Source organism: Mobula hypostoma, chromosome X2 (genome assembly GCF_963921235.1).
Source record: "Mobula hypostoma chromosome X2, sMobHyp1.1, whole genome shotgun sequence".
Taxonomy (NCBI): domain Eukaryota; kingdom Metazoa; phylum Chordata; class Chondrichthyes; order Myliobatiformes; family Myliobatidae; genus Mobula; species Mobula hypostoma.
The window spans coordinates 49,529,142-49,554,540 of record NC_086129.1 but is presented as its reverse complement, the minus strand read 5'-3'; the positions used below and the strand labels follow the sequence as shown (position 1 = coordinate 49,554,540).

Sequence of the window (25,399 nt, the reverse complement as noted above, 5' to 3'; positions counted from 1 at the left end):
TCATGCTTGTGTTTGTAATGAAATTTCTTTAATCTGTAAAAACTACTGGCAACAGATTGGATTACACTTTGAGATTGTCTTATTAGTACAACAATAGGCAAGTAATAACTTTAGAAGCACATACAACTTCATAAAATCAGTTGCATCTCACTAGATTAGTTTTTGCTATTAATGACAACAGGTTAATAAACTAGTATAGATCTCAGAACAAAGCAAAGACACAATATCAGTAAAAGGCGATTTTAAGTCTTTTCGCAATTACTCCATTATTGACAGTACATAAATACTTCACATTTAAAATTGTCCCTTTGTAAACTGAAATACCAACCAGTGGCTTTGCTTTTAATACAAACGTACCTAGGGAGATATATTTTGGATGCCCTCTATACTGATGCATAAATTGACATTGAACAAAAATACTGCTAATGCTGGAAATCTTAAATAAAAACAGAAAATTCTACATGCGGCTAATCTGGCAGCATGTAGCGAGGGAGACAGGTGAAAGATCGTCAAGCAGAAACATTAACTGAAATAGGGGAAAACAAGTTGGATGCATAAGATATGGGGAATGGAATCTCTACAGTGGCGATAGGCAGAGAATAAATAACAAAAGGCAAGGCGGAAGGAGGTGGCAAAAGATTAGTTTATCTATAGTAACAAAATTCTGGAGGACCTCAGCAGCAGATTAGGCAGCATCTACAGAGAGGAATAAACAGATGGCGTTTCAGGATGAGATTCATCAGGACCCCAAGCATTGTGGAATGACAGCTAAAATTCTGAGAAAAGGCCAGAAGTGCTGACACCTTTTAATTTATTTGAGTAGAGTCCATAAACCTAATGTGCCCAGTCAGAAGATGGCGTTTTCCCCTTGGTCTTACAATGAGTTGACCAGTGGAACTGCAAAGACAGCTTAGAGTAGGTGTACACAAATAAAGTGATGTAATAACTGGAAGCTCAAGGCCAAGCACGTAGTCAAAATGTAGACATATTGCAAGTACTTCAAAGTATTTTATCCAGAAATGCATTTATACATGTTTAAAACTGCAGTAAATAATGTTTTTAAATCCCTGTACAAAGGCTTTTTCATCTATAGTGGCAGATACAAGATGATATTTAGGAGCAACAAAATGCTGGTCTCACAGCATCAATGGAGGGAAATGGACAGTCAGTATTTCAATTTAAGACCCTTCAACAGGACCAGAAAGTGTGGAGATGGCCAGTATAAAAAGGTGGGGGAAGGGATGGATCAAGAACTGGCAGGTGATAAGGCTGATCCAGGTGAGAAGGGTTGATAGGTAGGTGAGGGAGGGGGATGATACACCAACCTCCATTCCCAAAATCCAAATCTCTAGCCGGATTTCCAATCTAAATTATGCACTAACCAATCAATGTGACTTTTTTTTTAGGAATCAAGCAGTCCACAAAAATCACAAGTCTCCTTGTGTCTCAGTTGCCACAGGCTCTTTTTCCATACTCCTCCTTTTCCAATACCTAGTCAGAAACAAATCCCATCTCAACACAGCTAGGAATCAACCAAGTGTAAAAATCTGCATAATAGATCAAAATAGCAAGCAGGTCCTGGTCTCTCAGACACAACAGCTATTTAAGCAAATTTAATTAGTTTCACTTTGCGTAGATACATGATTACGTTAAAGGGCTTTTTAGGAAAAGGTGGAAACAAAGGGAAAACAAATGGCAGCCCATACAAAAGTGGATGTCACCAATAATAGTATCACACAAAAAATGCTGGTGAACGCAGCAGGCCAGGCAGCATCTATAGGAAGAGGTACAGTCGATGTTTCGGGCTGAGACCCTTCGTCAGGACTAACTGAAAGAAGAGATAGTACGAGATTTGGAAGTGGGAGGGGGAAGCAGAGATCCAAAATGATAGGAGAAGACAGGAGGGGGAGGAATGGAGCTAAGAGCAGGAAAGTTGATTGGCAAAAGGGATACGAGGCTGGAGAAGGGAGAGGATCATCGGACGGGAGGCCTAGGGAGAAAGAAAGGGGGAGGGGCCCTTCCTTCTCCAGCCTCGTATCCCTTTTGCCAATCAACTTTCCAGCTCTTAGCTCCATTCCTCCCCCTCCTGTCTTCTCCTATCATTTCAGATCTCCCCCTCTCCCTTCCACTTTCAAATCTCTTACTAGCTCCTTTCAGTTAGTCCTGACGAAGGGTCTCGGTCCGAAACGTTGACTGTACCTCTTCCTATAGATGCTGCCTGGCCTGCTGCGTTCACCAGCATTTTTTGTGTGTGTTGCTTGAATTTCCAGCATCTGCAGATTTCCTCGTGTTTGCAATAATAGTATAACTTTTTCTGGATTTAAGAATGACTTTTTCCCCTGAAGTGCACACGTTGACATCATGTCTTCAGAGGGAAGTTTTAAAGTAGCTGATAATGTAAATTTAACCTCCAACTTCAGTCAGAAATTAAATATTTAGCTGCATAATTAACAATTTCAGATTGCTTGATGTCATTGAGAATGTTTTCTCTTTTCCCAACTCCAGCTATTTCAACTAACTTTAAAATGGTTGTGTTAAATTAAGTAGGATTTTTAAAATGTACTAATAAAGACCTATAATTGTGCATTGAACATTAATAATTGTACAATTAAATTGTAATTCTTTGTGTATTTACTGCAAAAAGGAGCAATTTACTATAAACATCAAAAGAACTTGCCTTGTGTAAAAGGGGTATTATCTTTAAAAAGAAAGCCCACCTTAGAACATTTGTGCTTCTAGCCTTACTCATACACAGTGCACGTCTCCTGCCTGGAGTGAAAACTAGAAAATTAAAATCTGATCACGATTCCCAGAAAAAAAAGGGCAGCTCTACTTTAAAATAATTGGAATTTTTAAAAACATATACATGCGCAAATCACTAATCCTGCAAATGTATGTCTCCACAAAATTTGAAGTCAAGCATTCAAAATAATTTTCAGAACAAGTTGATCTCTTTTGTATTTCTGGAAACTTTGGAATTTCTATTTGCTAAACATCCATGTCATTTAGAAGCATACATTAAGACATTAAGAAACTATGTAAAAGCAACCAACAGAATCACACAGCAAAGGACCAGTTTCTTTGGTCAATGCCAACCATCAGGTACCCAAGTATACTGATCCCATTTAGCAACAAGGACATTTTGTGCATTGTTAATGGAAACATTCAAATATTTCTGATACAAAACTAGAAACACAGAGTAGAATTGACCCAACACAAAGGAGGTTTGTTGATTTTCCACATAGCATAGCTAATAAATCGAAGTTGCATTTAGGGTGTTCATGGTAGATGAAAACTAACATGTGTGAGGAACATCAGATTCATGGTAGAGGGACTCAGATTTGAAGCTTTGTTTGTATTTGTATGCTCCATCACACATCCTTAAAGCAACACAAAAACTGTTTTAACTTGATATTAAAACAGAGGCAACAATTTAACTTTCAGTCCATCTCCTCTTGTCCTGAAGGTGTCTTCTGAAAGAAAATAAAATCAACTTTGAATACTCATTTCTGTCCATTGATACTCTGTTTTGCAGTTTATATTGCTAATCTAGAAACCAGGATGGAGGCAGAGATGTGAACTAGTTATCCGAATCTTGATTTGCAATTAAAGGTTTGTTTTCAGCATTTGCTGATCCTTCATAACGCTGTGATGCAATAGCGGCTTGGTGGGACATACTCTTTCGAACTATATCTCCTTTTCGCCACAAAGTGATTTCCTGCAGGGGAAAAAAAGTTATAAAGCTGTTACGTTAATTATGAGACACATATTAAGGCATACAAGTAGACTTCCAGCAACACAATTTTATGTTAAATGGATGCCTTTTATTAACATTGACACCACATAGAAACAGTGGTCACAAAACAGAGCAGTTGAAGCAGATTCAATTATTGATTTCCAAAAAAGGCCATACTTCCAACTCAAAGGGAAAAAAAAAACTGTAGGGTGATAGTCAAAGGACTGGGGGATGTAATTGACTGGATTGGTTTTACACATGACTCTGGGATTTGAAAGAACCAGACTTTCAAAGAACCTCCACAGTACAACCCCCCCCAAAAAAAGGGAAAATTGTAGAGCATGAAAAACTAAAATTCAAAAACTGAAATATCAGCAGTTCAAAAGTAATCATCTCTTTGCTCAGTACTTACTTGAACCACCTCTCACAGCTATTACAGCCAGTAGTCTTTTTGGATATGTCTCATCGCATTGTGCAAAGTTAAGAGCAAGGTTTTCCCATTTCTCCATGCAAGATTGCTCAAGCTGTACTAGGTTAGTTGGGGACAGCAATCTTGAGGTCTTGCCAGAGATGTGCAATCCGGTTAAGGTCGGGACTCTGACTGGGCTACTCAAAGATACCAATTTTCTTCATTTGAAGCCACTCCATGGTTGGTTTGGAAATCTACTTTGGGTCATTGATTAGGAATAGTCAGCACGGCTTTGTCAAGGGCAGGTCGTGCCTTACGAGCCTGATTGAATTTTTTTTTGAGGATGTGATTAAACACATTGATGAAGGAAGAGCAGTAGATGTAGTGTATATGGATTTCAGCAAGGCATTTGATGATACCCCATGCAAGGCTTATTGAGAAAGTAAGGAGGCATGGGATCCAAGGGGACATTGTTTTGTGGATCCAGAACTGGCTTACCCACAGAAGGCAAAGAGTGGTTGTAGACGGGTCATATTCTGCATGGAGGTCACTGACCAGTGGTGTGCCTCAGGGATCTGTTCTGGGACCCTTACTCTTCGTGATTTTTATAAATGACCTGGATGAGGAAGTGGAGGGATGGGTTAGTAAGTTTGCAGATGACACAAAGGTTAGGGGTGTGGTGGATAGTGTGGAGGGCTGTCAGAGGTTACAGCGGGACATTGATAGGATGCAAAACTGGGCTGAGAAGTGGCAGGTGGAGTTCAACCCAGATAAGTGTGAAGTGGTTCATTTTGGTAGGTCAAATATGATGGCAGAATATAGTATTAATGGTAAGACTCTTGGCAGTGTGGAGGATCAGAGGGATCTTGGGGTCCAAGTCCATAGGACACTCAAAGCAGCTGCGCAGGTTGACTCTGTGGTTAAGGCGGCACATGGTGTATTGGCCTTCATCAATTGTGGAATTGAATTTAGGAGCCGAGAGATAACATTGCAGCTATATAGGACCCTGGTCAGACCCCACTTGGAGTACTGTACTCAGTTCTGGTCACCTCACTACAGGAAGGATGTGGAAGCCATAGAAAGAGTGCAGAGGAGATTTACAAGGATGTTGCCTGGATTGGGGAGCAAGCCTTATGAAAACAGGTTGAGTGAACTCAGCCTTTTCTCCTTGGAGCGACGGAGGATGAGAGGTGACCTGATAGAGGTGTACAAGATGATGAGAGGCATTGATCGTGTGGATAGTCAGAGGCTTTTTCCCCAGGGCTGAAATGGCTGCCACAAGAGGGCACAGATTTAAGGTGCTTGGGAGTAGGTACAGAGGACATGTCAGGGGTAAGTTTAATTTGTTTGTTTTTTTTTAAACAGAGTGCTGAGTGCTTGGAATGGGCTGCTGGCAATACTGGTGGAGGCGGATACCATAGGGTCTTTTAAGAGACTTTTGGATAGGTACTGTTACGTACCCTGTAACTGGGTTGCCAAACCAGCAGAAATGGACCACTTAGTTGGAGTCTGGATTATTGGAACTAAGAAAGTTTTATTAAAGAAATAAGTAACACAGTACTCTAATCATAAGGATATAAATGCAACAGGTTAGCAATGATAAAACACACATGTACACAGAACTAGGGTAATAGGAATCACCCAAGCTCTATCGCAGTCTAGAGGCAAAATGATCAGTCTCAAGTGACGCAGAGTTCAGTTCAGTTCGCAGTAATCGCTGCTGTGCCGTTGGGGGGGGGGGGAGAGAGAGAGAGAGAGAGCGCACGAGCGCGAATGATGACATTCAAAACGGATTCCACACAGACCTTTGATATTCCTCTCAGTTAGCTTTCGGGCGAGCCCTTTGTAATGTCTTCTGAGGTCACCGACTGTGACCCCTCCGTTCCGGATATGATCGTTCTTCTGCGGTGAACCCGGCACCCAGGCAAGGGCGGACACACACACCAGGTTCCCGCCAATCGTACCTTTTCACCCTGTGCGTCTATGGTCGGTCCCGCAACCAGACCTCCAAAACTTCCACCAACTTGTGGAGGGGGGGGGGCACAACGCACTTCCAGGGTCTCGTTATCTCGTGATGTTGTGGTGTGTCACTTGCCTTAGCGAACCTGTTCCTTTTATCTCCCTGCTGGGGTATCGCCTGTCCATCAAACTTCAAACAGTTCAGGTTCAAAGCAACCGGTCTGACAATACTCGGAACTGTGTCTCTTTTCGTTAATCTCTCTCATCTCTCTCTTATTAGCATTCTGAATGTTTCCCCCATTTGTCTCTCTCTTATCGGCATCAATCTTCTGATAACTTGGTCTGTTGTCACAGTACACGGAGCTTAGAAATATAGAGGGCAATGGGTAACCCTAGTAATTTCTAAGGTAGAGACATGTTCGGCACAACTTTTGTGGGCCGAAGGGCCTGTATAGTGCTGTAGGTTTTCTATTGTCCTGCTGAAAAACCAATTTCCTCACCAGTTTAAGCTTTCTGGCAGAGGCTAGCAGGTTTTTACCTAGGATCTCTCTGCACCTAGTAGCATTCATCTTCCTATTAATCAATGCCAGATTTCCAGTCCCTGGTACTGAAAAGCATTCCTGTTGCACGATGCTACCTCTATCAGATTTTACAGTATGGATGGTGTTAACTGGCTGATGCGCAGTATTAGATTTACTCCACACGTATCACTTAGTGTTGAGGCCAAAAAGTTTCACTTTAGTCTCATCCGACCACAATACCTTCTTCCATATATTTATAGTACATCTAAGTGACACTTGCAAAGCCTTAACAGGCAAGGATAGGTTTTCTTTAAGCCAGGGCTTCTTCCTTGCCACTCTTCCAGAAATACATTTAGTGCAAGACTTTCGAGATTGCAGAGCCATGAATTTCATCTCCACTTGCACTCACTGACTTCTGAAGCTCACTTAAAGTGACTGTTGGTATCACAGTAGCCTCTCTTACAAGTACCATTCTCCTCTGGTGACTAAGTTTAGAGGGGTGGCCTGACCTAGGCAGTGTACCTAAGGTTTCATTCCCCCCCACCCCCAACTATTTCATGATGGACTGCATTGAGCTCCAAGGCATGTTCAGTGTCTTTGAGATAATCTTGTACCCTTCTCCAGATTTGTGCTCCTCTATTATCATTTCCCTGACCCATCTTAAATGTTCTTTTATCTTCATTTTGTTTTGGTCTGTTGAAAATCTACCATACTGTTGGACCTTACAGAGAGGGGGTATTTACAGTATTCTTATGAATCCATTGAAGGTTTTCATTACCAACTCATCCAATTTGTTGATGTAATATGTTGCACCTGAGAGAAGTTAGTGCAGTAATTACGCCTCTGGCGATGATCTTTGCATCAACAATAGGGACAGGAGAGGTTCCAGAGGATTGGAGGTTTGCGGATGTTGTTCCCTTATTCAAGGAAGGGGGTAGAGATAGCCCAGGAAATTATAGACCAGAGAGTCTTACCTCAGTGGCTGGTAAGTTGATGGAGAAGATCCTGAGAGGCAGGATTTATGAACGTTTGGAGAGGCATAATATGATTAGGAATAGTCAGCATGGCTTTGTCAAGGGCAGGTCATGCCTTACGAGCCTGATTGAATTTTTTGAGGATGTGACTAAACACATTGATGAAGGAAGAGCAGTAGATATAGTGTATATGGATTTCTGCAAGGCATTTGATAAGGTACCCCATGCAAGGCTTATTGAGAAAGTAAGGAGGCATGGGATCCAAGGGGACATTGCTTTGTGGATCCAGAACTGGCTTACCCACAGAAGGCAAAAAGTGGTTGCAGACAGGTCATATTCTGCATGGAGGTCACTGACCAGTGGTGTGCCTCAGGGATCTGTTCTGGGACCCTTACTCTTCGTGATTTTTATAAATTACCTGGATGAGGAAGTGGAGGGATGGGTTAGTAAGTTTGCTGATGACACAAAGGTTGGGGGTCCAAGTCCATAGGACACTCAAAGCAGCTGCGCAGGTTGACTCTGTGGTTAAGAAGACATATGGTGTATTGGCTCTCATTAATCGTAGAATTGAATTTAGGAGCCGAGAGGTAATCTTGCAGCTATATAGGAACCTGGTCAGACCCCACTTGGAGTACTGTGCTCAGTTCTGGTCGCCTCACTACAGGAAGGATGTGGAAGCCATAGAAAGGGTACAGAGGAGATTTACAAGGATGTTGCCTGGATTGGGGAGCATGCCTTATGAGAATAGGTTGAGTGAACTCAGCCTTTTCCCTTGGAGCAATGGAGGATGAGAGGTGACCTGAGAGGTATATAAAACGTGAGAGGCATTGATCGTGTAGGTAGTCGGAGGCTTTTTCCCAGGGCTGAAATGGCTGCCACAAGAGGACACAGGTTTAAGGTGCTTGGGAGTAGATACAGAGGAGATATCAAGGGTAAGTTTTTTTACTCAGAGTGGTGAGTGCGTGGAATGGGCTGCCAGCAACGGTGGTGGAGGCGGATACGATAGGGTCTTTTAAGAGACTTTTAGATAGGTACATGGAGCTTAGTAAAATAGAGGGCTCTTGGTAAGCCTAGTAATTTCTAAGGTAGGGACATGTTCAGCACAACTCTGTGGGCCGAAGGCCTGTATTGTGCTGTAAGTTTTCCATGTTTCTAAAAGGGATGAATACTTTTTCATCCTCAATTTCGGTTTTTAATTTTATTAAATTGTTGATAGGTTTTGGAATTTTTCTTTTAATTTGACGATGCACAATGTTTAGATTAGCTCAAAAATATCAGACTTCAATATTTTAAATTTAGAAAATGAGAGTAAAATGTGAAAATAGTTGTGGGAGTTGAATACCTTTTCAAGTCACTGCATGTTATGCAGATATGATGCAATACCAGGATTGAATAAACTGCAGATGGAGAGATTTAGAATGGGAAAGATGCTTTAAAAATTGATCTTAAGATATCCAAATTTGAAAAGGATGCAAGTAAACTGGATCCCACAACTGGATTCAAGCTTTCAGTTGGGAAAAGATGGCTGGACAGCCCCTTCCAGTTGCAATGGGCAATGGGCTTAAAAAGCCTTAAACTACACAGCAAATCTCTATTCTTTGAGGCAAGTCATTCCTGGAAGCTCTTGTGCATAGCAGGAATCTGATATTTTTCTATTCTAAAACATTAAATTATGCATTTAATTCTGCACTACTTGCCAATCTTTCTTGGCTACGCTTGGGTACGACAGAAGTTAACCCACACTTTCTTATTCACTATTTAGTACTTACCTGCTGTTTGAAATATCTCCTTTCTTCCTCATCAATGAGAACAAGATTGAGGTAGTACCGTACAGAGAACTTCTTGTTGATATCCCTCATAGATGGAGTCAATTCATATCCAGCCAGAAAAAGCCTAATAGGAATGGATTCACCTAAAACAGAACAAACCTGTAAACCTGAATCAATCAAAATTAAAACCTTGCCTTTTTACAGAGAGTAGAGCACAAGGTGCAACTAGGAGCTACCTCAGTACTAAAAAGACCATAAGACATAGGTACAGAATTAGGTCATTTGGCCCATCGAATCTGCTCTGCATTCCATCATAGTTGACTCATTATCCCTATCAACCCCATTCTCCTGCCTTCTCCCCGTAATCTTTGACACCCTGACTAATCAAGATCTTATCAAAACTTGGCTTTAAATACACTCAATGACTTGGCCTCCAAAGATTCATGACCGCCTGGTTAAAGAAATTCCTCATTTCTGTTCTAAAGGGACGTACTTGTACGCTGAGGTTGTGCCTTCTGGTCTGAGACTCATCCATTATAGGAAACGCCCTCTCTGTCCTCTGTATCTAGGCCTTTTCAATATTTGAAATGTACCAGGATAAATTGGGTCTCTGGCACTCAGATTCGGAAGGGAAGCGGCAAGAGGACAAATGAGGTGGTGACAGGATATTCTATCATTCGAGCAGCAGATAGGAGAGTCTCCGAACATGACAGACAGACCCAGATGGTATGTAGCCTCCCAGGTGCCAGGGTCAGGGATGTCTCTGATCTTGTCCACAACATTCTAAAAGGGGAGGGGTGAGCAGCGAGACATCTTAGTATATATTGGTACCAATAACATAGGAAGGAAAAGAGAGGAGGTCCTAAAGAAAGAATTTAGAGGGCTAGGTAGAAAGCTGAAAAACAGGACCTCCAGGGTAACAATCTCTGGATTACTGCCTGTGCCACGCGCCAATGAGGGCAAGAATGGGATGATTTGGCAGATGAATGCATGGCTGAGAAACTAGTCTAGGGGGCAGGGTTTCAGATTTATGCATCATTGTGATCTCTTCTGGGGAAGATATAAACTGTACAACAGGGACAGGCTACACCTGAACCTGAGGGGAACCAATACAAGACCACAAGATATAGGAACAGAGTTAGGCCATTTGGCACATTTAGTCTCCTCCGCCATTTTATCATGCCTGATCCATTTTCCCTCTCAGCCCCAATCGCCTGCCTCCCCCCTCTCCCCCCAAACCCTTGCATATCCCTTCATGTCCTGACCAATCAAGAATCCACCAAGAATCTTTGTGGGCAGGTTTGCTTGAGCTGCTGGGGAGGGTTTAAACTAATTTGGCACAGGGGTGGGAAACAGTAATAGGGCTGAGGATAGGGATTTTGGTTAACAGGCTGAGGTAGTGTATAGTGAGGCTGTCAGGAAGGACAGGCAGATGATAGGGCAAAATTGCAGTTACTGGAATGAGTTGTAGAGTAATAAGGGAGGAAAAAAAAAATCGGTAAGGTTGACAAATATAGGGCTGAAGGTGTAAAACTTGAATGCACAGTATACGAAATAAGGTAAACGATCTCGTAGCACAGTTAAGAGATTGGTACGCTTGACATTGTGAGTATCACAGAGTCATGACCGAAAGACTGTAGTTGGGAGCTTAATATCCAAGGAAACAATCCACTGAAAGGACAGGCTACTAGGCAGAGGAACAGCTCTGCTGGTTAAAAAAAATGAAATCAAGTCTTCAGAAAGAGGTGACAGAGGATCAGAAGATGTTGAATCCTTGTGGGTAGAGAAGAAACTGAAAGGGTAAGACCACCCTGATGGGACTTGTATATAGGCCTCTGAGCAATAACCAGGATGTGGGCTACCAATTATAGCATGAGGTAGGAAAAGCATGTCAAAAGGGCAATGTTACAATTGTCATGGGGGATTTCAATATGCAGATAGATCGGGAAAATCAAGCTGATGCTGGATCACAAGAGATGCTTCGTGGAATGTATCTGAGGTGACTTTTTAGCGCAGCTTGAGGTTGAATCAGCATGAGTGATCAACAAATCTAGATTGGGTGTTGTGTAATAAACCCGATATGATTAGGGAGCTTCAGGTCAAGGAACCATTAGGGGCCAGTGCTCATAGTAGGATAGGTCATAATAGGCTGAAGGTCCGGATGGAGTACCTGGTAAGGCTCTGAAAACCTGTGACAACAAACTGGCGGAAGTATTCAAGAACATTTTCAACCTCTCACTGCTATGGGCAAAAGTTCCCACTTGCTTCAAAAAGGCAACAATTATACCAGTGCCTAAGGAGAATAATGTGAGCTGCCTTAATGATTATCATCTAGTAGCACTCACATCTACAGTGATGAAATGCTTTGAGAGGTTGGTCATGACTAGACTGAACTTCTGCCTCCGCAAGGACCTGGGCCCTCTGCAATTTGTCTATCGCCACAATAGGTCAATGGCAGATGCAATGTCAATGGCTCTCCACATGGTTTAGACCAACTGGACAACACAAACACTATGTCAGGATGTTATCACCAACTACAGGACAACATCACCTGACTGGGCGGGTGATGCCTCCCTCCCAGATGTGCTGAACAACTTCTATGCTCGTTTTGAGGTGGAAAATAATGTAGCGGCGAGGAAGACCACCCCTCCTCCAAATGACCAGGTGCTGTGGCCGATGTGAGAACTCTGTGCAGGGTCAACCCACGGAAGGCTGCTGGACCAGACAATATTCTTGGCAGAGTACTTATAGGATGTGCAGACCAGCTAGCAGATATTCTCACTGACATCTTCAACATCTCCCTGAGCAGCGCCGTCATTCCTACGTGCTTCAAGGCTCCCACCATCGTCCCCGTGCTGAAGAAGTTTTCAGTGTCCTGCCTCAAAGACTACCGTCCTGTCGCACTCACATCCATCATCATGAAGTGTTTCGAGAGGCTCGTCATGAGGCACATCAAGACCCTGCTGCCCCCCTCACTGGACCCCCTGCAGTTCGCGTACCATCCCAACCGTTCAACAGACGACGCCATTGCCATCACCCTCCACCTGGCCCTAATCCACCTGGGGAAAAAAAAGACACGTACGTTCGAATGCTGTTCATAAACTTCAGTTCAGCATTCAACACAATCATTCCTCAGAAACTGACTGGAAAGCTGAGCCTACTGGGCCCGAACACCTCCCTCTGCAACTGGATCCTAGACTTCCTGACTGGGAGACCTCAGTCAGTCCGGATCGGGAGCAGCATCTCCAACACCATCACACTGAGCACGGGGGCCCCCCAGGGCTGTGTGCTCAGTCCACTGCTGTTCACTCTGCTGACCCACGACTGTGCTACAACACACAGCTAGAACCACATCATCAAGTTCGCCGATGACACGACCATGGTGGGTCTCATCAACAAGAACGATGAGTCAGCGTACAGAGAGGAGGTGCAGCAGCTAACGGACTGGTGCAGAGCCAACAACCTGTCTCTGGATGTGAACAAAACAAAAGAGATGGTTGACGACTGCAGGAGGACACGGAGCGACCACTCTCCTCTGAGCATCGACGACTCCTCCGTAGAGATCATTAACAGCACCAAATTTCTTGGTGTTCACCTGGCAGAGAATCTCACCTGGTCCCTCAACACCAGCTCCATAGCAAAGAAAGCCCAGCAGTGTCTCTACTTTCTGCGAAGGCTGAGAAAAGTCCATCTCCCACCCCCCATTCTGCAGAGGATGTATTGAGAGCATCCTGAGCAGCTGCATCACTGCCTGGTTCGGGAATTGCACCATCTCGATTGCAAGACCCTGCAGCGGATAGTGAGGTCAGTTGAGAAGATCATCGGGATCTCTCTTCCCGCCATTACAGACATTAACACCACACGCTGCATCCACAAAGCAAACAGCACTATGAAGGACCCCATACACCCCTCATACAAAGTCTTCTCCCTCCAACCATTTGGCAAAAGGCACCGAAGTATTCGGGCTCTCATGACCAGACTGTGTAACAGTTTCTTCCCCCAAGCCATCAGACTCCTCAATACCCAGAGCCTGGACTGACACCAACCTACTGCCCTCCACTGTCCCTATTGTCTTGTTTATTATTTATTGTAATGCTTGCACTGTTTTGTGCACTTTATGCAGTCCTGGGTAGGTACGTAGTCTCGTGTAGTTTTGTGTTTTTTTTTTTTTTACATATTTCACTGTAGTTTTTGTATTGTTCATGTAGCACCATGGTCCTGAAAAACATTGTCTCATTTTTACTGTGTACTGTACCAGCAGTTATGGTCGAAATGACAATAAAAAGTGACTTGACTATTCATCGACTATAGCTCAGCATTTAATACTATCATTCCCACAATCTGGTATGGGGTGGGTGGGGGGGGGGTGGGGCGCTACAGCACAGGACCGAAAGAAGCTGCAGTGGGTTGTAAATTTAGTCAGCTCCATCTTGGGTACTAGCCTACAAAGTACCCAGGATATCTTCAAGGAGCAGTGCCTCAGAAAGGCAGTGTCCATTATTAAGGACCTCCAGCACCCAGGACATGCCCTTTTCTCACTGTTACCATCAGGTAGGAGGTACAGAAGCCTGAAGGCACACATTCAGCGATTCAGGAACAGCTTCCCTTCTACCATCCGATTCCTAAATGGACATTGAACCCTTGGACACTACCTCACTTTTTAAAAAAATATATATAGTATTTGTTTTTTGCACAATTTTTTATCTATTCAATATAGGTATACTGTATGAAGTATACTTAATAAGTTTACTTATTTATTATATTTTATCTTCTATATATGTATTGCATTGAACTGCTGCTACTAAGTTAACAAATTTCACATCACATACCAGTGATAATAAACCTGATTCTGAATTCACCCTGCAATTTGAGAGGGAGAAGCTAAGTCAAGTGTACTAGTATTACAGTGGAGTAAAGGAAATTACAGAAGGAGAGAGGAGCTGACCAAAGTTAACTGGAAGGGGATACAAGGGTACACAAGCATGGACGATGGTTGGAGTTTCTGGGGGCAATTAAGGTGGTGCAGGATAAAAACGTCCCAAAGAGGAGGAAGTTTTCTAGAGACAGGATGACACAACCATGGCTGACAAGGGAAGCGAAAAAAAAAAAAAAATCAACATAAAAGCAAAAGAGAGGTCACATAATACAGCAAAAATTAGTGGGAAGTGAGAGAATTGGGAAATTTTTAAAAACCAACAGAAGGCAACAAAAAAAACCACAAGATGGAAAAGATGAAATATGAAGGTAAGCTAGCCAATAATATCAAAATTGGTACCAAAAGTCTTTTTTTTAATACATGGAGAATAAAAGAGAGGTAAGAGTACATATCGGACCACTGGAAAATGACGCTGGAGAGGTAGTAACAAGAGACAATGAATTGGCGGATGAACTGAATAAGTATTTTGCATCAGTCTTCACTGTGAAAGACACTGTCAGGGGGCATCAGTGAGTGAAGTTACCATTACTAGGAAGATGGTGCTTTGGAAACAAAGGTCTGAAGGCAGATAAGTCATCTGGACCTGATGAACTATACCCCAAAATTCTGAAAGAGGTGGCTGAAGAGATTGTGGAGGCATTAATAATGATTTTTCAAGAATCAAATGATTCTGGCATGGTTCCAGAGGACTGGAAAATTGCAAATGTCACTTCACTATTTGAGGGAGAGAAGCTGAAGAAAATTTATAGGCCAGTTAGCCTGACCTCAGTGGTTGGGAAGATATTGGAGTTGATTGTATAGGTGATGGTTTTGGGGTACTTGGAGGCACATGATAAAATAGGCCCTAGTCGCCATGGCTTCCTTAAAGGAAAATCTTTCCTGACAAACATGTAGGAATTCTTTGAAGAAATAACAAACAGGATAGACAAAGGAGAATTGGTGGATGTTGTGTAGGAATAAAGGGAGCCTTTTCTGGTTGGCTGCTGGTGACTAGTGGCATTCCACAAGGATCTGCATTGGGACCACTTTTTATGTTGCCTGTCAACAATTTGGATGATGAAACTGACAGTTTTTTTTAGCCAAGACTGCAGGCAGTACGAAGATAGGTGGAGGGGCAGGTAGTTTTGAGGAAGCGACGAGCCTTCAGAACGTCTTAGAAACATTAGAAGAATGGGAAAAGAAATGGTAGATGGAATACAGTGTCAGGAGGTGTATGCCATGCACTTTGGTAGAAAGATTAAAAGCAGAAGACTATTTTTTAAGCGGGGAGAAAATTCAAAAATCCGAGGTACAAAGGGATTTGGGAATCTTTGTGCAGGATTCCCTAAAGGTTAATTTACAGGTTGAGTCAGTGGTGAGGAAGGCAAATGCAATGTTAGCACTCATTTCAAGAGGACTAGAATATACAGTGCCTATAAAAAGTATTCACATCCCTTGGAAGTTTTCATGTTTTATTGTTTTACAACATTTGATCACAGAGGATTTCATTTGGCTTTTTTGACACTGCTCACCCCCTTCAAGTCAGTATTTAGTAGAAAGCACCTTTGGCAGCAATTACTACCTTGAGTGTGTGGATAGGTCTCTATCAGCTTTGCACATCTAGACACAGTAATTTTTCCCCATTCTTCTTTTTAAGAACTGCTCAAGCTCTGTCAGATTGCATGAGGATCATGAGTGAACAGCCCTTTTCAAGTCCAGCCACAAATTCTCAATTGGATTGAGGTCCAGATTCTGACTTGACCACTCCAGGACATTAACTTTGTTGTTTTCAAGCCATTCCTGTGTAGCTTTGGCTTTATGCTTGGGGTCATTTTCTTGCCGGAAAACAAATCTTCTCCCAAGTTGCAGTTCTCTTGCAGACTGCATCAGGTTTTCCTCCAGGATTTCCCTGTATTTTGCTGCATTCATTTTACCCTCTACCTTCACAAGCCTTCCAGGGCCTGCTGCAGCGAAGCATCCCCACAGCATGATGCATGGACCACCATGCTTCACAGTAGAGATGGTGTGTTTTTGATGATGTGCGGTGTTTTGCTTATATCAAAAATAGTGTTTAGTCTGATGGCCAAAAAACTCCATTTTGGTTTCATCAGACCATAGAACCTACTTCCACCTGAATTCAGAGTCTCCCACATACCTTCTGGCAAAGCTGTAACCAAATTTCATGTGAGTATTTTTTCAACAGTGGCTTTCTCTTTGCCACTCTCCCATAAAGCCGCGATTGGTGAAACACTCAAGCAACAGTTGTGGTATGTGCAGTCTCTCCCATCACAGCCACTGAAGCTCGGAACTCCTCCAGAGTTGTCACAGGTCTCTCTCACTAGTTCCCTTCTTGCATGGTCACTCAGTTTTTGAGGATGGCCTGCTCCAGGCAGATTTACAGCTGTGCCATATTCTTTCCATTTCTTGACGATTGACTTGACTATACTCCAAGGGATATTCAGTGACTTGGAAATTTTCTTGTATCTGCCTCCCGACTTGTGTGCTTTTTACGAGTTGCTTGGAGTGTTCTTTTGTCTTCATGGTGTAGTTTTTGCCAGGATACTGACTCACCAGCAATTGGACCTTCCAGATGCAGTTTGTATTTTTACTACAATTAATTGAAACACCTTGACCGCATACGGTGATCTCCATTTAACTAATTATGTGACTTCTAAAACCATTGGCTGCATCAGTGATGATTTGGTGTGTCATATTAAGGGGGGGGAGTGCATGAATACTTATGCAATCAATTATTTTGTGTTTTATATTTGTAATTTCGATCACTTTGGGGAGATCTGTTTTTGGTTTGACACAAGTCTTTTTTCTGTTGATCAGTGTCAAAAAAAAATCCACTGTGATTCAGTGTTGTAAAACCGTAAAACTGAAAACTTCCCGGGGGCGGGGGGGGTGAATACTTTTCATAGGCACTGTAAAAGCAAAGATGTAATACTGAGGCTGTATGAGGCACTGGTGATGCTTCACCAGGAGTATCATGAGCAGTTCTGGCCCACTTATTTAAGAAAGGATATGTTAACATTGGAGGGGGTTCAGAAGAGGTTCACAAGAATAATTCCGGGAATGAAAGGGTTATCATACAAGCAGCGATTGAAGGCTCTGGGGTTGTACTTGCTGAAATTCAGAAGAATGGGGTGGGGGGGGTAGGGGATAATCTTATTGAAACCTGTCGAATGTTGAAAGACCTAGACAGAGTGGATATTTCCTTTAGTGGTGGAGTCTAGGACCAAAAGGCACAGCCTCAAAATAGAGGGGCATTCATTTAGAACAGAAATGATGAAGATTTTTTTTTTTTTTAAAGCCAGAGGATACTGAATCTGTGGAATTCACTGCCATAGGCAGCTGTGGAGGCCAAATGCATTTCAGGTGGAGATTGATAGGTTCTTGATTAGTCAGGACGTGAAAGGTTGTGGGGAGAAGGCAGGAAAACAGGGTTGTGAGGGAAATGGATCAGCCACAATGAAATGGTGCAGACTCAATAGGCGAATGGCCTATTTCTGCTCCCATATCTTATGGCCTATTATGGATTTTCTGGTTTGATAAAGAGATTTTTGAAATTTTCGTTATTTTTTTTCTCCAACGGCTTTCTGAGAGGTGGGACTGCGCAGGCGTGTGACGTTGGGCAGTGCAGCGCGGCAGATTTAAAAGGAACAAAGCCTCATAGAGCGGGCAGCGTAGTGAGCCGGGAGCAGAGTGAAGACTTAAGGGCTTCGGCTCAACGGGCTTCGGCGGAAACGGGCGAGGCGACGAAGGTTTGGCATTCATTTTCTGTTGCTATTTGAGGAGAGGGGCATTATGACTGTGAGGGCAGTTTGCTGTTCTTGGTGTCGGATGTGGGAGGCCCTGGAGTCTCCAAGCCTCCCAGACGTCTACATCTGCGCCAAGTGCATCGAGATGCAGCTCCTAAGGGACCGCGTTACGGAACTGGAGCTGCAGCTCGATGACCTTCGTCTGGTCAGGGAGAGCGAGGAGGTGATAGAGAGGAGTGGAAGGCAGGTGGTCACGCCGGGGCCACGGGAGGCAGACAAGTGGGTCACGGTTAGGAGGGGGAAGGGGAAAAGTCAGGTGATGGGGAGTACCCCGGTGGCTGTGCCCCTTAACAACAGGTACTCCTGTTTGAGTACTGTTGGGGGGGACAGCTTACCCGGGGGAAGCGACAGTGGCCGTGCCTCCGGCACAGAGTCTGGCCCTGTAGCTCAGAAGGGTAGGGCAAGGAAGAGGAGGGCAGTTGTGATAGGGGACTCGATAGTAAAGGGGTCAGATAGGCGATTCTGTGGACGCAGTCCAGAGACCCGGATATTTCTGATCGTGTCCAAGATATCCTGAAGTGGGAGGGTGAGGAGCCAGAGGTCGTGGTACATATAGGTACCAATGACATAGGTAGGAAAAGGGATGAGGTCCTGAAAGGAGAATATAGGGAGCTAGGAAGGGAGTTGAGAAAAAGGACCGCAAAGGTAGTAATCTCGGGATTACTGCCTGTGCCACGCGACAGTGAGAGTAGGAATGCGATAAGGTGGAGGATAAATGCGTGGCTGAGGGATTGGAGCAGGGGGCAGGGATTCAAGTTTTTGGATCATTGGGACCTCTTTTGGCGCAGGCGTGACCTGTACAAAAAGGACGGGTTACACTTGAATCCTAGGGGGACCAATATCCTGGCAGGGAGATTAGCGGGGGCTACTGAGGTGACTTTAAACTAGAATGGTTGGGGGGTGGGAATCAAATTAAAGAGGCTAGGCGTGAGGAGGTTAGTTCACAACAGAGGGATGGGAACCAGCGCAGAGAGACAGAGGGGTGTAAAGTGAGCGTAGAAGCAAAAAGTACAAAGGAGAAAAGTAAAAGTGGCAGGCCGACAAATCCAGGGCAAGCATTAAAAGGGGCCACTTTTCAACATAATTGTACAAGGGCTAAGAGAGTTGTAAAAGAGCGCCTGAAGGCTTTATGTGTCAATGCAAGGAGCATTCGTAATAAGGTGGATGAATTGAAAGTGCAGATTGTTATTAATGATTATAATATAGTTGGGATCACAGAGACATGGCTCCAGGGTGACCAGGGATGGGAGCTCAACGTTCAGGGATATTCAATATTCAGGAGGGATAGACATGAAGGAAGGGGAGGTGGGGTGGCGTTGCTGGTTAGAGAAGAGATTAACGCAATAGAAAGGAAGGACATAAGCCGGGAAGATGTGGAATCGATATGGGTAGAGCTGCGTAACACTAAGGGGCAGAAGACGCTGGTGGGAGTTGTGTACAGGCCACCTAACAGTAGTAGTGCGGTCGGAGATGGTATTAAACAGGAAATTAGAAATGTGTGTAATAAAGGAACAGCAGTTATAATGGGTGACTTCAATCTCCATGTTGACTGGGTGAACCAAATTGGTAAAGGTGCTGAGGAAGAGGATTTCTTGGAATGTATGCGGAATGGTTTTTTGAACCAACATGTTGAGGAACCAACTAGAGAGCAGGCTATTCTGGACTGGGTTTTGAGCAATGAGGAAGGGTTAATTAGCGATCTTGTCGTGAGAGGCCCCTTGGGTAAGAGTGACCATAATATGGTGGAATTCTTCATTAATATGGAGAGTGACATAGTTAATTCAGAAACAAAGGTTCTGAACTTAAAGAGGGGTAACTTTGAAGGTATGAGACGTGAATTAGCTAAGATAGACTGGCAAATGACACTTCAAGGATTGACGGTGGATATGCAATGGCAAGCATTTAAAGGTTGCATGGATGAACTACAACAATTGTTCATCCCAGTTTGGCAAAAGAATAAATCAAGGAAGGTAGTGCACCTGTGGCTGACAAGAGAAATTAGGGATAGTATCAATTCCAAAGAAGTAGCATACAAATTAGCCAGAGAAAGTGGCTCACCTGAGGACTGGGAGAAATTCAGAGTTCAGCAGAGGAGGACAAAGGGCTTAATTAGGAAGGGGAAAAAAGATTATGAGAGAAAACTGGCGGGGAACATAAAAACGGACTGTAAAAGCTTTTATAGATATGTAAAAAGGAAAAGACTGGTAAAGACAAATGTAGGTCCCCTGCAGACAGAAACAGGTGAATTAATTATGGGGAGCAAGGACATGGCAGACCAATTGAATAATTACTTTGGTTCTGTCTTCACTAAGGAGGACATAAATAATCTTCCAGAAATAGTAAGGGACAGAGGGTCCAGTGAGATGGAGGAACTGAGGGAAATACATGTTAGTAGGGAAGTGGTGTTAGGTAAATTGAAGGGATTGAAGGCAGATAAATCCCCAGGGCCAGATGGTCTGCATCCTAGAGTGCTTAAGGAAGTAGCCCAAGAAATAGTGGATGCATTAGTGTTAATTTTTCAAAACTCGTTAGATTCTGGACTAGTTCCTGAGGATTGGAGGGTGGCTAATGTAACCCCACTTTTTAAAAAAGGAGGGAGAGAGAAACCGGGGAATTATAGACCGGTTAGCCTAACGTCGGTGGTGGGGAAACTGCTGGAGTCAGTTACCAAGGATGTGATAATAGCACATTTGGAAAGCGGTGAAATGATCGGACAAAGTCAGCATGGATTTGTGAAAGGAAAATCATGTCTGACGAATTTCATAGAATGTTTTGAGGATGTAACTAGTAGAGTGGATAGGGGAGAACCAGTGGATGTGGTATATTTGGATTTTCAAAAGGCTTTTGACAAGGTCCCACACAGGAGATTAGTGTGCAAACTTAAAGCACACGGTATTGGGGGTAAGGTATTGGTGTGGGTGGAAAATTGGTTAGCAGACAGGAAGCAAAGAGTGGGAATAAACGGGACCTTTTCAGAATGGCAGGCGGTGACTAGTGGGGTACCGCAAGGCTCAGTGCTGGGACCCCAGTTGTTTACAATATATATTAATGACTTGGATGAGGGAATTAAATGCAGCATCTCCAAGTTTGCGGATGACACGAAGCTGGGTGGCAGTGTTAGCAGTGAGGAGGATGCTAAGAGGATGCAGGGTGACTTGGATAGGTTGGGTGAGTGGGCAAACTCATGGCAGATGCAATTTAATGTGGATAAATGTAAAGTTATCCACTTTGGTGGCAAAAATAGGAAAACAGATTATTATCTGAATGGTGGCCGATTAGGAAAAGGGGAGCTGCAATGAGACCTGGGTGTCATTATACACCAGTCATTGAAAGTGGGCATGCAGGTACAGCAGGCGGTGAAAAAGGCGAATGGTATGCTGGCATTTATAGCGAGAGGATTCGAGTACAGGAGCAGGGAGGTACTACTGCAGTTGTACAAGGCCTTGGTGAGACCACACCTGGAGTATTGTGTGCAGTTTTGGTCCCCTAATCTGAGGAAAGACATCTTTGCCATAGAGGGAGTACAAAGAAGGTTCACCAGATTGATTCCTGGGATGGCAGGACTTTCATATGAAGAAAGACTGGATGAACTGGGCTTGTACTCGTTGGAATTTAGAAGATTGAGGGGGGATCTGATTGAAACGTATAAGATCCTGAAGGGATTGGACAGGCTAGATGCAGGAAGATTGTTCCCGATGTTGGGGAAGTCCAGAACGAGGGGTCACAGTTTGAGGATAGAGGGGAAGCCTTTTAGGACCGAGATTAGGAAAAACTTCTTCACACAGAGAGTGGTGAATCTGTGGAATTCTCTGCCACAGGAAACAGTTGAGGCCAGTTCATTGGCTATGTTTAAGTGGGAGTTAGATATGGCCCTTGTGGCTACAGGGGTCAGGGGGTATGGAGGGAAGGCTGGGGCGGGGTTCTGAGTTGGATGATCAGCCATGATCATAATAAATGGCAGTGCAGGCTCGAAGGGCCGAATGGCCTACTCCTGCACCTATTTTCTATGTTTCTATATAGTGTATTATGGTCACCAACTGTCTGAACTGGCATAAGAGGTAATTAGAGTGCTTTCTGATTCATGATGCACAACGTTACAGGTTGACATCACAAACTTAACAAGCAGAAAAAACATGGAAGATGCTATACTGTGCAGATTATAAGGCCAAATATTATTTCAGTTAAGTTAAACTGGGAAACACTGATGTACAAAGAATCTTGACTGTACTTGTACACTAATTACAAAAGGAATGAGTGTGTAGGAACTATGAGAAGTAAAGGCACCAAGTGTTGTGCTGAGAAGGCCAACATCAGGATTCGAGTACAGGAGTGATGATGCCTTGTTTAAATTATACAGGAAATGAAAAATTAAAAACTACAGCTGTTGGAAACCTTAAATATAAGGAAATGCCCAAGTGAGCCTTCAACCCGAAATGTTAAGTCTGTTTCTACATACGTAGCCTGACCTGAGTATTTCCAGCATTGGTTTTAATTTATTAATTACACGTAGCCTTGGTGAGACCATGCCTGAGGTACGTGCACATATTTTAGGGCTCCCTGTTAAAGAAAGAGCAATGAAAGCTCACCAGACTAATAGCTGGAGTGGCTGAATTGTTATACAATGAGAAATTGAGTTGGTTAGGTTTGCATTCACTGGCGTATAACTAAATGAGGGAGAAATCCAAATACAACAAATTTCACTGGGGCTAGACTGATATAGCAAGGATGATACCTGGCTACAGTCCTCAAAACAAGGGGACTGAGTCTCAGGTTACAATACAAAAGATATAGGTCTCAGATGGAGAAATTTCTTCACTCAGAGGTGGTGGATCTGTGGATGTCACAACAGAGGGCAGTGGAGGACCAGTCACTGAATATATTTGAAGTGTTAAAATTTCTAGATGCTAAAAAGGCAACTAAGGGGTATGAGGAGAAAGCAGGAGTATTTAGACGAGTGGTCAACCATGATCACACTGAATGGTAAATGCCTTAAAAAGGACTAAATATCCTAATTCTATGCCTAGTTTCTACGGTGATGTAGCCAAATGAACTATTATTCCTCAAAGATAACAAAATTTCCAGTACTAATGCAGAGGAGGATGTTGTGATTTTCTGATTTTTCTGCTGGTGCTTACAGAAATGAGCAATGCCTGCAGAGGTTGGGGTTTAGGGTTAACTGTAACGTTGGATACGGTTCCAAGGACGTAATCATTTTATACTTCAAGTACTCACTATTAGTTAGAGAATCCCGAACAAATTTCAGTGAGCAACATTTAGTGGAGGTTCTATCGGGTTACTCTCCTGTTGTTCTTAGTAATTAATTGCAAATATGAATTCCCACACAAATTAAATGCATTATTTTAAAGTGGATCACGAGACTCAACAAGTAAATTGAATCCTTACTCAGCAGCAACATTAAGTAACAAATGGAGTTTATTTCTTCTGCAGCTTTGGAACATTCACCAACTAAAAACAAAAAATGGTTTCAGTAGATAAGACAGTATCTATTGAAGATGCTTCATCTGAAGTTGTGAAATTAGTTGGAACGGGGAACAGGCAATACATGCGGCATTGCCAGCATCCTCCACAGTCCAAATCAATAATAATGCACTAGAATTTGCTACCAGTCATATTGAAATAGATTTTTTTTGCTCAACTACCAGTGTGATACTTGAAGATATTCAGATACAGAATGGCAAGGTGATATGACAATGTGTTTCTGTGGGCAATCTTCAACTCCCTTCATGAAAAAGCCAAAAAATTAGCTTCATTCTCACCAGCTCATGTGTGCCATCACAAAAAAGGCACGACAATGCCTCTATCTTCTCATAATTTTGTGTAGATTCGGCACGTCACTAAAAACTTTGACAAACCTCTACAAATGCATGGTGGAGACTATTCGAACTGGTTGCATCACGGCCTGGTATAGAAATACTAAAGCCCAGGAATGGAAATGTCTATTCAAAGTGGTGGATACTGCTCAAGTCTGTCACAGACTGAGCCCTCCCCACCATTGAGCACATCTACAAGGAGCACTGCACAAGAAAACAGCATCCAAAGATCCCCACCATCTTGATCATGCCCTTTTCTCAATACTACAGTTGGGCAGGAGGTACAGGAGCCAAAGGTTCAGGAACGGTTATTGCCCTTCAACTATCAGGCTCCTAAACCAGCATGGGCAAGTAAATGCAGTCATCACAACTCAAAATTGATTCTACAACCTAAAGACTCACGTTCAAAGACTCTACAACTCATTCTCAGTTAAAAAAAAAATATTTGGATTATTTTTCTTCTTTTGCACATTGTCAGCCTCTGTTCATGTATTGTTTTTGTAAATTCTGTATTTTTCTGTAAATGGCAGCAAGAAAATTAACCTTGAGGTAGTATATGGTATCATATTAGTACATTGAAAATAAATTTTATTTTGACCTTAATTAACTGCACCAACCATATTCTCCATAAGACATGGGAGCAGAATAAGGCCATTTTGCCCATCGAGTCTTCTCCTGCTGAACTCCATATGTAATACAACATTGGAAAAGAATCAGGAAATCACTGTCAACCTAAATGCAGAAATTTCTCTGCAAGTTGCAACTTTCTTAAAAATTTTGTCAACCATTTCCACAGCATACATGCACATTAATGCATTCTGCAAACAGGAATGTGAAGCTACTAACATTTTTTCAAGATCTCAGAAGTAATTTCAAGACTGCACACTTCAGACACCCCAGCTGACCAATGTTACAGTTGTAATCTAACCATACTGTCCTCAATCTTCTGAGAAACCTGTTCATATGATCACAGAAAATAATTGTGTTCTGCAGTTATGTACTGGCATCAGGTAGAAAGCTAACCTCAACAAAAAGCGCAAGCAGGAAAAACACCTGAAGCTGTTTCTCCTTAACTACAAGCCAAAGGCCAAATTTTATTGCGGTAATAAGACAAGACGACCCCAAGTGTTCTTGTCTTATTACCACAATACCACAAAGACAAGTTTTACCACTCTGCTTCATAAATCAAGATTTTTCACATACACACCTCTGACCGGAGCGCCATCCATTATTTCATACTTTGCTATTGTGTCATTTTCATGAAACACATTTGGTCCAGTTCCTGTGGTTTCCCTTTTTATGATGTCAATCTCCATATGCTTGATTTTGATGCGAACCAGTAAGAAATATATTTTTCCTACAATTACATCCTTCAAATGGTACCTGGAATTACAAGGGACAAAAATTGAACACTCATATGCCTCTGCTTTTGTGCAACTCCTTAAAGTATTGTATTTTCAT

The 25,399-nt window shown here is 42.9% G+C and overlaps 1 protein-coding gene across 3 annotated transcripts in view; it reads right to left on the bottom strand.

Moving 5' to 3' along the window:
- Nucleotides 1-2,209: 2,209 nt before the first annotated feature.
- Nucleotides 2,210-25,399, bottom strand: part of LOC134340999 (vacuolar protein sorting-associated protein 26B-like) — a 64,147-nt gene continuing 40,957 nt past the window's right edge. For 2 of the 3 annotated variants that reach the window (XM_063038677.1, XM_063038678.1), the window contains exons 4-6: nucleotides 25,146-25,321; nucleotides 9,369-9,511; nucleotides 2,210-3,718 (exon numbers count right to left, since the gene is read on the bottom strand). In XM_063038677.1, the coding sequence (XP_062894747.1) occupies nucleotides 3,581-3,718; nucleotides 9,369-9,511; nucleotides 25,146-25,321 (457 nt within the window). In that variant the 3' untranslated portion in view covers nucleotides 2,210-3,580. The remainder of the gene's footprint in view (nucleotides 3,719-9,368; nucleotides 9,512-25,145; nucleotides 25,322-25,399) is intronic. The other variant, XM_063038679.1, reaches the window with a different exon arrangement.